Here is a 15,670-nt window from a genome sequence, read left to right as displayed (position 1 = left end):
TTTTAACCTAATCAGATGCAATTTTTAAGTTTATCACACCACAGACACACAAGGATGGAAGTATTTCATATAAATAAGATCAGAGCAGCTGATCACAACAGTAACAAACTGAGGCAGGCCTCATCTAAACTCTTAGACAAGAGGAGAGAAGAAAGATACCATTGCTAATCTCCATTTTATAAATCAGATCTGAGCCACAGAAAGACTAAGTGACTAATAATATATTTATGGGGGTTGAGAATTACAATCTTCTTGGCAATGATTACATTAGGACGTAGTGCAGTGCAGGAGGAGTAGACGTACAGAACAAAAGAGTGCTGGCAGCCCAACTCCCAAATGTATTTTTCTGGTAGTAAAACATTACAGTATACTGCTCAGCAGCACTGATATTTCATTTGGAATATCAATCTCTGTAGCTACTTAAACTAAGTAGTCATCTGTAAACAAGTTTGTGTAAAGCCTGATGCAGAATCTTGTATCTGAAAATAACTCAGTCTGCTAACAATATCAGGTCTGGGTTTGCATCCATCCACCACTCACAGGTTTGCAAAAGTCTTTGAATTTGCCCCCAGACCAGCATCACTTTCCAGCATCACTTGCATAATGAGAACATACTCTAAAACCAATTTTGCATGAAGGTTAATATTCAGGGACTCACAAGTGGTTATTAGATTGATGCTATGTATAAGAATCAAATTGCTTTATCCTGTCTCCTGCTACTCCTTTCAATGATGATGCCCTATGGGTTACTGCTTCAAGCTTGGGTGCCTTCACAGTTGGAAAGCATAAATTTCATATTGAATTTAGAATGTTTTTCAAAGACAGTGTTGTAAGCAAAATCCTAGACTTTGCTGAAAAGTGTAAAAAAAAAAAGGAAGAGAATCTCATACATTACCCATGTTTTTTTTATTATTCATGCAGCAACCTGCTATGCTGAAAAACTTCTGGGTTTGTAATAGGGGTCAATCCGTGTGAGCCATGAACACAGGCTTTGAGATTTGGCATGGACAGACAGTTTTATCAGCACTAGGGTCAAAATGTGCCTCTTAGAGTCTACAGTTCAAAGAGAGCTAGCAAGAATGAGCCTGAAAACAATTAAAGAGACAAATATTTATTTCTTCATTCCCTACTTCATTTCTGGAAACATGGAAATTATTCAGAGAGCCCTAAGGTTCTCAAAGACAAAAATTAAGTGTCTAATTAGACATAAAGTAAAACAGCTAACTAGAACTACATGGCACAGAAATAAACAGAGTTATTTTTATTATAAAAAGTAGCATTTCACACTGTCCAGATATTTCTTGTCTTTTTACACAAAGATTGCTTCAGTAAACAAAACTTGGGTAAACAGTTTTAGGTAAACAGTTTTGTACAGAGTCCAGCAAAACAGAAATCTAAACCCAGTTAAGGTATATTAAGGTCCAATGTCCTTGATAATATCGATAGTCAGAAACCTGAGACTGTCCACTTGTAAAATGGTTAGAAATTACAATATTATGTATAGTCAATTAAGCAAAAGTCAACTAAATTCACTGGTAACCTTAGGCTGTTTAGGATGCAGAGACGATTTGACATTAGAAGTGTTAACATTTTATAATTTCTAGTCACAACTAATTACAGAAACGACAATCACAGTCCAAAACCAGGATTCTGGTTACCTGCTTATCAGACTGTCAGGTCCTACACAGGTCTTGGTAAAGGTTCTCTTAAGGAAGTTGGAGTAATCACTTAGGGAAACACTTTCAACCCCAATTTACAGTACAAATCTCACACTAACATGCACCAGAGCAGTTCAAATAAAACCACATGGCTACTTCAGCCACAGAGAAGCTACATCAAGCTCTTATATAAAACAGGTCATACACCCTCAAAGTAGATAAAAAGGCAGACAGAATTTTCATCTCTTTTTTATAATAACATATTTTGGGTTGCTGTTTCTATGTCCTGTAGGAAAGTGATCATTGTAGACAAAATACTCCTCTTTGTCAAATACTTCAGATATTGTGAAACACAAAAGGCAGTTTATGGTCAACGTCTTTCAATTGTATTCCAATTATGCCTCTTTTGGCTTTAAAATAAATCACGTTTGTTAACCACAGGATGGAAGAATTGCACTTGATAAAGTAAACTCCAAGATGACTGACTGCAGCTGCTTCTCAGTGGAAAGGTACATAACCTATTTCCAGAATGTTCTTTTTGAAGATAATGCTTTGCATCCACACTACTGATTTTTTATGCAGCTTATTCCAGTAGACATTCATTCATACAATCTTGAGAAATATGTGACTTCTTGATACTATTAAAACTGTCCCAGTTGCACATTAAGCCATCTGTCAGGATGCAATTAGTTGAAAAATATGAATGGACTATTCAGTGCAGCATTCAATTTTCTGTTTCAAAAGGAAGCACAGAAGTATATCCTGCCTCAACACTTCAAAGGGAAGCTTCCTAAAAAATGCCCCAAAACTGCATTTTGTCCTAACAGTACAGTATAAGCAAGAGTCCAAAACTTGACTCAGTTTTCTTGAGGGGACAAGAAGAACAATGAAAGTTCTCTACAGACATAGGATGCAAATTAAGCAAAATGCCAACCCAGGAGTCACACTAAAAAATATTGACTGTGCCCACCAGGGACCACATGCCAAATGGAGCAGGATGCATGCCAGCTATTCAGCTTCCTTTGATCATCCCACCACGTCCCAAGAATTTGGAGTTAGGACAAAATCATGCTTTCTTTTCTTGAATCAGCACTAATTCCAAACAAATACCTTAGTGCAAAAGATAAGACAAAAAGACCTTGTGACTGCACCTATTTTTATACAATTAAAAAGCAACTTTAATTAGTAGCCTTAAATAAATATATTAGTATATAATATATATCATGATCTGAGATGAATATTAGATGCATTTCTTCACAAAGCAAAAAGACCTTTTTTTGTATTGCAAGCTACATTTTGAAATGCTATTTACCAGAAGCTTGAAAAATGTTTTATCATGAAAATGTCAAGAACACAACACCTATTGCCAAACATCCAGCAATCTGCCAATAAAATCTCTAACCCTCACACATTATTTGAGCCAGTATTTCAAAACTAGCCAGAAGAGTAAATTCCTCTTGCTATGAATTTGAAGTTGACCAGAAACTCTGTCATGTTCTGATGATTAACCTAGAAATACCTAAAATAAATTTCAACAGCATTCCTACCCAGCTGTTTTGAAAGGATGTGTTTGCAATGAACCCAACCTCAGTCCAATTTCAAAGGCCTATAGTACAACTTAGAATCTTCCATCTCTTCACAAACAGCAAGACAAACATTCTGATAACATTGCCGGCATTACTGAGTTACAATAAGCGCAAACTCAAAGAGGTATCAATATACATTTACTCAGGATTCATCTCTAAATAATTAAATTTTATTGACATTGATTCAGAAGAGAATCTGTCTGAGGAGAAAACACACATACAAAGGGTCCAGAAGTGCTTATTCCAGTTGAATGACTTCTCATTTTTTATTCAGCTGATTGGTTGATAAGAAAGCCATACTAAAAGATTCATCATCCTGTATTTGGGAGCTTAAGTAAATTACTTTGCATTTGCTATAGAGTTCCTACTGGTCAGAGATATATATGATATATACACAATACATAAAACTGTGCTACAGGGAACATCATTCTCCTCATCCTTGATGGCACACGACAATTCAAATATTATGGAAACCTATAGAAGAATCTTCTAACAATTACTTTGAGTGCTAGGATTTAGCTGCTCTGGGGTTTTTCAGACAAAATAATCATGAATCATATGTAACTGCTACATGTGAATGAACTATATGGAAGTATCATAGATTCCAGTAATGCACATTAAGATGAATCCTAGAAGCCTCCGAAAAGACTCTTTTAGATACAATATGAGTAGTTCCTGCAGTTTAGGAGGAAAATAAGCTACTTACGTATTTGTCATCTGATCCACTGGCTATAAAGCGTCCACAAGGAGACACTGCAATTCCACATGGATAGCAGCGGCTACTGTGCCCTTCAAAACGACGTTCACACCTACAGAGAAGTTTCAGTGTTATTAACACCAACTAAAAATTACTTCTTTTACTGCCATTTTCATGAAATCCTCCTGGTCGCATGTTTTTTTTAGTCTACAAATTCACTAAGGCAAATCCACCAGTTAAGTTTTAAATATATTGGCAGTAGGATTTTCTCAAAACTGGAAGACACTGAAGAAAGAACATTAATGACTACTAATCAAATGAACAGACAAAATTGCCCTAGGACAATGACCTTTGGCCTTGTTTAGTTTATAGGGATAGAAACATCATTAATAATTAGAAAGGAGGAGCTGTGATGCCTATCAGTTAGCTAAGGGGAAGGTGTTGTGAAAGTCTGCTCCATGAAGATTTATAAATCTCCCTCAAGTTATTTATATCAAATGAAGATGCAGAATGTAGAATCACGACATAAATAATTATTGCTTGCTTTTCTCACACCCAAATCTGGATATAAATATCCAACCTTTGTTGCCTATTTACATTTCTACTACATACATTAATTTATTGTACATGGTAAGTGAAGAAAGACAATATCCAAACATTCCAAAGTGAAAAATATATATATCTCTCTCTCTGTTCCATAACTGTAGATAACTTCTTGCCTATCTGTGTTAAAACAGTCTAAAGGAAGGAATGGATTTAAAATTAATGCAAGGAATTATTTTCTTACTTTTCATGTCTATATTGCAAGAAGCATCATAGAGTAAGTTTAAAATAGCTGAGCACACTTGGGCCATTTAAAAATAACAATTTTTTAATGAGATGAATATCCACCTAAAACGCACCACATGGTTGTAAAGGACCATGATAGCTTTGCCATCAGCACAAAACTAATGTTAAAAAAATATTATTTAATGTTTTCCTCAATATTAAAAGACATTTTAATACAAGTTTCAACACCATTCAGAGCTGTCATTTACCTATGTATACCTCATTTCAGAAGTTTACTTTTATACCTTTGAGATATTATTTTAAAACAGACTTATAATAACCTATATTCTTCTTTTCTATTTATTATGAATGCTGTCAACCTACCCTTCTTACAAAACACATTCACATACTTCCCCATAATGGAGATGTCATATATTCTTCATTTTTAATGTATGCTAGGTCCAGGAGCAAATTTGAAATCTCCTACTAACTCCTGTGATATACACGTTTTCCTGGCCAGTGAAATCACAGAAGCTATGTAAATTCAACCAACTGATCCTATGTGCAGAAAGCTCTAAACTTTTATACCATATTGTTCTGTTGTAGACACACCTGTATGTGTAAGAATGTGCTAAATGCCAAGCTGGTTTCATTCACCCAGGTGAAACAGACATAGTTAAACAAAAACACTACTTTGTGACTGATCTAATAGCTATCACTTCTTAAAGCATAAAAAAGATATGTTTGAATGCATGAAAATACATCATTTTATAGAGCCTAACTCTGAACTTTACTGTATTCTGTATAATAAAACTACTGATATTAACAGACCTTTTGATCATACAGTAACCAGACACATCACTTCAGACAAGTTTTGTCCTGAAACTGCCAAAATAACCCAACTTAAGAGAACACTACAGTTCAAGAGAAGCAACTTATGAAGACAGCCAATTACTGTGACTAAGGTGTAAAAATATTTTTCAACTTCATTTTTTTCACATTTTTTTTTCAGAGACTTTCAGTAACCAATGGACACACTTGGTCTATTGAATAACCTGCCTCTGTTCAAGCTTCCTATTTACAGCAAAGGAGAATACTAGATACCTCAGTCTCCTCAGCATTTTCCTCATCAGTTAGGCATCCAGAATCATTATTCATTGTGTAGAGTAAACTTCTACAACTTAGCCTCAAGTCCCAGTTGCACTGCTTGCAAATTTCAGGGAGATTTTTTTTTTTTGAGTGCCTTTTCATAGAGAATTTGAGGAAAAAAATTCTCTTTAACCTTATACTTGTGAGATACAACAGCATTATGTGAAAGAAATTTCTTCATGAGAAAAATAAACAAAATTCATATCCACTGTCCCTCCCAAAGGTGTCTTCAGGTTCACCATTCTTCCTTAAGTAGAGCACTGGTCATCAGGACTACTTCTAAATGTTTAAGATCTCATTGTCAGGGCCTGTGTAAGATAATTTACTCAATGGGGTCTTCTTCACAAAAAGGACTCCTAACACTGCAAAAAACATTATTTCAAAAGAAACATAAGAACTAACAGGATTCCAAGGTTTTCACTGCTATACTACAGCAGTATAAAGCAATGTCTCAGTCATAGGATAGTGTCCTTTTCCTTGTGCTAGCGCACCCACAGTAATAACCAATACCCTGGATTCGATTTTCTTCATTGTTTTCTTGTTCAACTTTTCCATTATATCAGGATATATATTACATTACAAGTTCAGCTACTTCCCCAGCCTCTCAAAATCCTACTTAAAAAAACATTTTTTAAAAAAGTGTATTCCAATTAAACTTTCCACAGAATTAAGTTGACATTTTTTTTTACTCAATCTATTAACTCCAGATATCTACAGGTATCACAGCAATGGGAAAAAAAGTGGACAAAAAAATCATAGCATTATTAGATACATACTATGTGTATGATTTTAGTGTATTTTAGGGATTGTCCTCTTTCAGGCATTTTTTTTTATTCTACTTTTTTTAAGTAGGAACAGGTGGTGATTGAAATTATTTTGGATATTGCAGGCTTTACGTGGCCAGCTGGCATGCTCTCCAGCCTCCAAAGAATGCTTTTCTGGTCAGAGCTTTTCAGGGGTTACCATGACAAACATCTGGTAATTGCATGGGACAGCATACAGCCAAGTTTTCTCTATGTTCTTCATTGTACATCTTTTAGTCTGCATTCCAAAACATCTTTTTATGTTGCAAAAAAAAACTTGAATAATATTAAAAAAAAAAGTACAATTTTTTTCTGTCTTTGGAAGAGAAAGATACTGGAATGTGTGTCTCTTTATAAATAAGAGAATACTCTCACAAAGAAGTCTATTTCATTCTACTTGATGCATTAAACAAAACCAAAACTACAAACAAAAGTTTGTGTTTTGGTTTTTTTTTAAACCACTTTCATTTGTATTGTCACTTTGTGACAGTGCTCCAGTATTTGTTCAGACTCTTCAGTACCAGCAGATCTACTAAGGCTCTGCAAAAGTATAACTTGACAGCAGTAGTAGCAGCTACCTTAGATGTACTGAACACGTGGGTTTCATTTCATTGAAACACCAAACCCTTCACATAGGAGCTGCCGATGTTTTCAGCATAGCATCCAGCAGGGACCACATCCCTGTGTTCCCCATCCTCTACACTTTCAAGCACCTCCAGTCCCAAACTTGGAGGAACTCCAGACACTCTTTTATCCCTCAGAATCTGAATAACTAGACCCAAAAGCCCCAAGGGAAAGGGGAAAAAAAAATACGGCAAACGATGGGATCCTCATGTTCAGAAGAAACCAAGAAGTAACCAGATTCTGAGTATGTGTATATTTGTATCTTGCTTAGGATGATGTCAAGCAGCCAGTTCACAGTGAAGATGCAAACTGAAAATACCTCAAAATTCAAACTGCATGTCTGACTCTAAGTTCTCAAAGTGCAAAAGTGAGAAAAAGTATGAGATGTGTTCCCTGTGTCTGCGGGAATTCTGCTAAAATATGTTGCCGGAGGAGCTTATGATCTAGTGGCACAGCATCATAACACTATTTGGAGATTTTGCCTTAATGTCTAATACTATCTTCATACAACTAGTAGATTCTTTCAGAGGCTGATGGAAGGTGAAACTGATTTTCTCTGGGATCATACATCAAAGTATAATCATGCAGCTAAGTATTCTGCTGAAGCAATTCAGTATGTGCAAGTAGTTCAATGTTCCTCAAGTCTTCAATGTGGTCCAATAAGCACCCACTGCCTTTTTGGTTTTTTCTCAGGAGACGAAAAATTGCTATTTCAGCAGTAAACAGCATAGTTCAACAGCTGAACTTCCATTTCTCAGCTGATCAGAGTGTGAGTCGGAGGCAGGCAGCTCCTGCCACCATAGGGGTTAGTAGATTGGGTGTTGGAAGCTCTTCCTAACACCCTAACCTTGTCGCTGCTATTCTTAGTACCTGCAATAGCACCTACCACACGTACCTCCTCACACTACCATAGTAGCATCCCAGACTTACAAATTGGGCTGTACTAATTCTTCCCTGCTCTCTCCATTTCTGTATAGGTAAATAAGCACAGCACATCTGACAGCATAGCACAACTGTCCCTGTCCTGCCTTCTAAATTAATTTTCAATTTCAGCTGTTATTGTACATCTTGCTCTCTAGGTCAATATCATATCAGGTCCCCCAGCAAGTTTCCCATACCTTATCTTTTCTGTGGAAAGTAAAGAAAAAATGCTATTTTCATAGAATCACAAAGTGACATCATGGTTGAGGTTGTTAGGCAACTTTGGAGGTCATCTTATCCAACCTCACTGCTCACACAGAACCAGTGTGGCTTCACCAATGCTAAACAGAGGGGAGGTATCACCTCCCACAACCTGATGGCAACACTCTTCCTGATACAGCCCAGAATAAGCCTTCTTTGCTCAAGGGTACATTTCTGGCTCATGTTCATCTTGGTCTCCTTTTCTGCAAAGCCGTTTTCCACCTAGTTGCCCCCCTCAATATATACTGGTGTCTCGGGGTAGCATTTGGTGCCTTTGCACTTCCCCTTGCTGAACTTCATAAGGCTTCTGCCAGCTCATTTCTACAGACTTCCACAGTCTGAAGCAAGGAGCAGAGTTCATGGGTGGGATACCAAGGCTGCTCAGGGCAATTAAGGCCCAGTGGTGCAGCGAGGGTCCTCACAGTGCAGCTGGTAACTTGATTAAATACGCATCTGAAAATCTGATGTCGAGCCAGGTCACACAATTATTGACACAAAGAAGGATGAAGCTTTATTGCATGATGGCTTTAGCCATAATTTACTGATGAGCAGGGAAGGTCCACATCAGTGCTTAAAAGCTTTACAGGGGATCTGAAATATGCCTTGGGGAGGAAAATTTTACACTACTTCCCATTCTAAAACCTCTCTTGACGAAGAGGACTCCTTGGAATGACCCATGCAAAAGAAACTGCAGAAAACTGAACACACAATTTTTCTCATTAGCATCCAGTCATGAAGATATCTGTATTCATGTAACTTTGCTAGTGAATGTGAGCTGGTGCTACTAAGTGTTTAGTCAATATTCTAAATGCATTTAATGAAGTGAAGGGTGCAACCCTATGAATTTATAGTTTCCTCCTAACAGAATGAATGAAAGAAATTTCCTTTCTTCTGGACATTTCAAGCACAGAATTATCTAATCTACAAGTCAGAGGAAGTGAGAAACTAAAAGGATTCAGACTGGTAAAGCACAATTAAAAACTGTCATATGAAATTTAAGTGATATACGAACATAATAAAGCAGCTAGTATTTAGTCTAGTCTGATACTTCCTGTTGTTATGAGTTTACTATATAAGGGAGTTGGAATTGAATGTTCATTAATTCCTAAGTTTCTACATTCTTTCTATGCATTGTTTTTACAGCACTAGGATGCAAAAGTACATCTCACTGCCCTATATGTTCATGAGCACAGCCACTAAACACAGGTGGGACTGGCAGACAAGGAGGCTTAGTGTATTGGAATTTTCTGATATATCTGGCCTCTGTGGCTTAAAGGACTCAGCAACTTGTGTCATTCCAATCCAGACTTTTCTGAGATATTAAGTTTAATTGGTGGAGACAACAGGTACGGCTGAGTATAAATCAATGCTAGATTCCTGAATTCAGAAAGAGTAGCAATGTCTCCAAAATACATTCAATACACACAGCAGTATAAGAAAGGATGGTAAAGTTTCTTGTGTCTTACAGATGAATGACTCGACAAGGTTTCATCACAAAGAACACTTCAACTCCTCCAAAAATGTAAAAATGTATTAACTTTTTGTACCTCCTGATCATTAAATGCTTTTCTGAGTCTTTTTTGAGAATCCTGAACCTGATGACTATAATGTCCATCTCATTCAGATTTCCACATCTCAGCCTAACTCGTGTTCACTGCTTTCACCTTCGACATGAGAAAGTAATTTTACTTGTTCTCCAAGTAGTCATTCTTTTAGACAATACAGACTTAAATTGCTCTTCAAAATATCTTGGCAGTTGGTCAAAGGCCATTATCTTACTCTAAAGCATGTATTCATAAGGTCTCATAGTTTGTTATCCTAACCTGGAAGAAGAGTAGCCATAATTTCCTTCTCCCAAGAAAAACTATTTCCTTGCTTCTTTATTCCTAAGTCTGGTTTGTAGATCATCTAGAGCTTTTCTTAGCTTTAGTTATAAATGAGGAGAATGCAGGAGAATTATAAAAAATACTCAAAATCTTCAAATGAAACTTTACAAATCCATGCATTTCAAAGCAAATGGAGCAGGAGTCTGAGTAAATCCAAAAGCCACTAGCAGTGTCCAAGATTCCCTCACTTATTGGCAAGATGACCTGGCTGTGTGAGGTTGGCGGACAACATCAGAAAGTTAAAATACCTTTTCTTGTACCACCTTCAGAGGAACCCGTGAGACATTCTGGCACTTGCTGAAGGAATCTTGGAATGCCTCCAGATCATCAACAGTGAAAGAGACAGACAAATTCACAGCTTTATTCAGAAAATATTGTGAAAATTGAAGGTGCAATATAATTTCACCAAATTCAAAAACACAAGAAAGTTAAATGAATTTTCACTGGGAAAAAAATTGGAGCTTGCTAGTACGGGCTGGATAGCAAAATTCTTGTAGAACTCAAAGCAAAAGTATAAATATATTCAGAACTTATGAAGCTGTAGGCCAAGTTAACCTGTTTGAAGATTTAATTTATGCAGATCAAAAAATAACTGGAGCATCCTGCTATGATTCCTCAGTCAATTGTGAGAAAAGGAATGCATGTCATATGAAAAGGAACCATTATCAAAGAAACTGAATAAAAAAACCCTAAAAGTCAAAGGGAATTGTGCAGTTATTCTGCAAATTATTTCCCATGCTTTCAACAGCAGCTTTGAAGAGCACTGTGCTGCAGGGATTTTTTCCCCCTTATTTAATCAAAATTTTGTACTTTCGTACTTATTTACACAATTCTTAAATAAAGTAACAATGGACAGATTCTCAAGGGCAACAAACAGATTAAAGAAAATCAAAACAATTTTCATTGTGGACATGTAGGGAAAATATTTAGAACAAAATCAACAAACAAAGTGGAGATCTTGCAGTTAGTTTTACTATCCACAACACTGCCAACAGTATAAATGACAAGGTGGATTTACCTTTGCTATATTTCAAGAACACTGGACAAAGACACACTAAAAAACCCTATTTTGGCAAACGCAAAGCAGACACAAAGGTCATTCCAGAGGGACTGGAAACAGTTGTTGATATACTAACTTTACAAATCAACAACTTTAAGAGATTAAAGGTATTGGCCCACCATAAGGTTGTTTAGGAACAAATGTCTCCTGTAAGTACTCAACAGTGTAAGGGATGGACTGGATTTGATTGGACAAAACCTATGAACAAAAAAAAAAATAAGCGAAAGTGTTCAGTCTGTGTAACTATAATAGACCTAACACTTCAGCAGAGACTTATTCCAAGTTCAAACAGAGCTTTCCAAACTTAGATATTTAAAATTTATTTATGTGAAAAACACCTGGTGAACACATAGGAAAATTTGAACAGTTTTACTCCTTTTGAGAACTCAGGAACAGATTTTAAAATATAGAAGACGCAGTCTCTGGTCTGAGCAATGGTAGAAAATTTCCTTTTAAAAAATGTAGTTTGCTTTTCTTTTTTTCCTTGAAAATTGCTAGCAAGTGAAAAACAATTATTTATTTTTTCTATTTCTTCTCCACAAGAGTTAATACTACTGATCACTGCGTAATGTGTAACAAACACACACATATACATAGTACCTCACAAGCACCCTTAAAATATCTGTCATTAAGGACTTGAACTACTTTTTTGAAGCTTGGCTAATAGAACACAGTGGAGACTAGAATACCCTGACTTAGCCAAATTAAATATACAGCAAGAACATACATAAATTTTCTCCTTCTTCTCAAGACATATTAATTTAATTGATTGCCCAGATTTTACACTTTAACTATTTTACCATTCACTGACTTATATTAGTATTTAGAAACAAAGAGACAGATAAGTGATCTGTGAAAAGCTTTCTACTTTTTCATTACTCTTCAGCAACACAGTTTGAGCAGCTTATTAGAAAAACATAAGAAGGTAACATATTCCAACCCCAGCAGTCTCTAGTTTCATTACTTTCTGGCATTGAGTGAAGGTAACACAGCAATGATTTTGAAAAGAACACATATGCCCCCTATAGATTTAATGCATTCTTACCAAAGAAAGATGGAAATAAACGAAAAGCTCATTAAGCATTGCCCAAATGGAAAATTCAGTACCAGAAAAATTATATGACATCTTTCCATAGATATCTTTACATACACAGAAAGCAAATAGGAAATTACTCTTTAAAGCTTAAACATCCTCCTGCCCAATCCCCTTTTCTTTTAAACATAATTATTTTGGCCTCTACAACAGAGCTTGCCTCAGGTATTACTTTTCCTGAGCAATGGTCCCTCCTTGATGTTCTATTCATTTGTCCCAAGGCTTTCCCAAAACTGAAAGGTGTATAGAAACAGTGTAGCATTTAATTCGGAGTTTATGGTAATGTATCATTCAAACTTATAACACTACATACACGGTTTATAAAAATGTTGTTGCAATTGGCTTATATTTTAAAAGATAGGTCATAGATTTTACTTCTTTTAGTAGTAATGGCATGCTGTTTTAGAAATACCATTAGCATTCAATTTAGGGCATCATTATATATATATATATATATATATATATATATATAAATTAGATTTACAAATGTGGGTAAACATAAGTGATAAATCCTAAATATTTAATGGCTTCCACATAACTAACTATAATTGAGGAATGAGCACTTTGTTTGGTCTCTAAAAGCTAGTAAACTTCAATTAACCTGTAGCTCAGGTTCCACATTGAAACTTCTACTGATGTATGAGAGCAAGTATGAATTCTGAATAAAGACAAAGCATAGCTTTTTATTCCAAGGTACCTAATTCATTCTTACCTCAGTGTTCTTAAATCCCACAGTTTGATGCCATCACCTGCAGCTGTGGTCAGGAAAAGGTTGTAAGCTTCAGGTTGCTGAGTGCTGAAGGATGATCCCTGTAAAACAACAAATCAGTTTCAGGTAACTATTCTCATGGCATTAATTATTTATAGAATCATAGAATCTTGAGATGGAAGAGATCCATAGGAATCATCGAGTCCAACTCTCTGCTCCTTGCAGAATTCTGCCATATGATTAAGAGCATTGTCCAGATGCTCTTTGAACTCTGACAAGCTTGGTGCTGGGACACTTCCCTGGGGAATCCAGTCCAGTGACCCATCACCCTCTCAGTGGATAATTTAGTCCATCTAAGAAATAAACAGTAAATATTTGGTAGATTATGTGAAAAAAAGCTTGTCTGCACACATGCAAAGTATCAAAGAGGAAGAGCATGCAAAGAGCATGTAGAGGAAGTCCCATAATCCAGTCAGAAAAATGGAGCACGGCCTCGGCTCCTCTCAGTGCTGTCCCAGGACAGCCATGAGCCCTTTGATCCAGGGATGACACCCACCAGGACAGTCAGTGAGACAGGCTGTCTGAGACATCTCACAGACTGATGGGGATTACTGAAATCAGGCTGTGGGATCCATCATGTGAAGCAGGGGAAGATCTTTTTGTGATTGCACAAGACATTACAAGATGTTTAGGGAAGCAAACAAGGGCAGTGAAAGGAAGGGAGAAAAGGTTACTTCAACAATTAATTATAAGACATTGCTAGCCCTGGGCTAAGTGTCCAATTTCCACTGACTTCAGTAGCAATTGCATTCATTCATCACAAGACTAATTTTGGCTTCATACTTTTAAATAATTAAATCCAGTTTTAAACCTCTGATATTTTAACATCCACATTGGCAAATCCCAGCCTTTTTGCTGGCTAAAAACTTCTTTCTTCAGGGAACCAAACTGAAACAGTTAAAACACTTTCTTTCCTTTCCTTACCATTCACTTTCTTGATTTGGCTGAACACATCACAGAAACCTCAAGGTAATTTCCTGCAAGCAGTATTTGACTGCCAGGAATCTTCTATTCATTATGAAAGCTGGTGCATAGTTTGCTCTAAGAGATTAATTAAAATGTACTATGCAACACATTTCCCAACAAAGTCTACACATTCTCACATTAGCTCTGTATAACTATAAAAAAAAGAGTAATGCAAAGGACAGTACTCATTAAAAGTTACTGAGTACCCTTTCTGTGCTTTTGAAATATTTGCTTGCCATCCCTTGCTTCAGCCAGCAGTGGTCACAAGAGTCCAAAACAAAAAGTTCTACAGATACATACACATTTACTTTGTGCATTACTCCTTTACTATAGAATACACAGAATACAGGAAAAAACTAAAGGTAAGAAGTGCAATCCATTTGTTCCTTTTCTGCCCTGAAATTTTGTCAGCAATATACTTTATTAATACATATACTTGTACCTTCAAACTATATCTGCTTCTGCATATTGATATAGAAGACAAGAAAATATATACTAGTTGGGATAATATGCAAGCTGAATTTTATTTATCACTTTGTTTTTATAGTCCATCAATTTATGATAATCTGATGCAAAAAGTAGCAGAATCCCACACATTCTTCAAAGCATGCTTTCATTCTGATACACAAATCCCTTTCTTCTGTGCCATCAGCCTCCTCATCCACCACTAATCCCTTCTCAGCTTCTCTAGATTAACTACATTGCAACCTTCATACAAAATTCGGCCACAAGGAGGATATGGTTCTATAGAATCTTGCTTTCCATCACTAATTCCTTATGGCGATCTTACACTTTTCCCAACATTGTAACTATAGTTAGGAAAAAATTAACTGACTGAAACTTCAGTTACCCATTCCATTTTTCAGTCTTCACATCAAGTAGACTTCCTAACTAATGGACCAATGAAGTTTGAAACAAAGGTGTCTGAACAGAAAATTGAAAATTTTGCTGTTTCTGTTAAAATGAGTGTACTCTATAACTGTGCTAGCAGAACATAATACCATCCAAATATTTGTGGCTCACAATGACAGTTTTCTGTTCAAAGAATATGTTTTGCACCATTACAAATGCATTATTAACACTAAACCTCTGAATCTTTGTGGCCTGATCTAAATTGCCATCTATTTTGATATCTCAGGTGTTCCTAAACTCTAAGAGCGGAAGATGATTTTGATATGTCAATCAATTCATTTTACTATGTCTCTTAAAATTGAGTATAAAAAGCAACAGACTGTGATAATAAGCTTAATCGAAACACTGAAGGCTGAGATGAATTTCACACACACTGGCAATTGCTAACAATCTCTAGAACAGATTAAAATAAAAATTTAAAGTCAAAGTCATTACACAGCAAATTACATATACTTGCTTCAGGTGTTTCTGTCTAAAATAAAAAATAAGAGAACATCATGCTGATCATCTAGGTTTC

At 36.0% G+C, this 15,670-nt stretch overlaps 1 protein-coding gene across 1 annotated transcript in view; it reads right to left on the bottom strand.

Annotated features, from left to right (window-relative positions):
• WDR27 (WD repeat domain 27) overlaps positions 1-15,670 on the bottom strand; it is a 57,583-nt gene that overhangs the window by 13,221 nt on the left and 28,692 nt on the right. The window contains exons 21-22 of the mRNA XM_041468763.1: positions 13,219-13,316; positions 3,951-4,053 (exon numbers count right to left, since the gene is read on the bottom strand). Of these exons, the coding sequence (XP_041324697.1) occupies positions 3,951-4,053; positions 13,219-13,316 (201 nt within the window). The remainder of the gene's footprint in view (positions 1-3,950; positions 4,054-13,218; positions 13,317-15,670) is intronic.

Source organism: Pyrgilauda ruficollis, unplaced genomic scaffold, assembly GCF_017590135.1.
Source record: "Pyrgilauda ruficollis isolate IOZ18807 unplaced genomic scaffold, ASM1759013v1 scaffold101, whole genome shotgun sequence".
NCBI lineage: Eukaryota > Metazoa > Chordata > Aves > Passeriformes > Passeridae > Pyrgilauda > Pyrgilauda ruficollis.
Note: the sequence above shows the minus strand (reverse complement) of the source record. Positions and strands in the feature narration are given on the sequence as shown.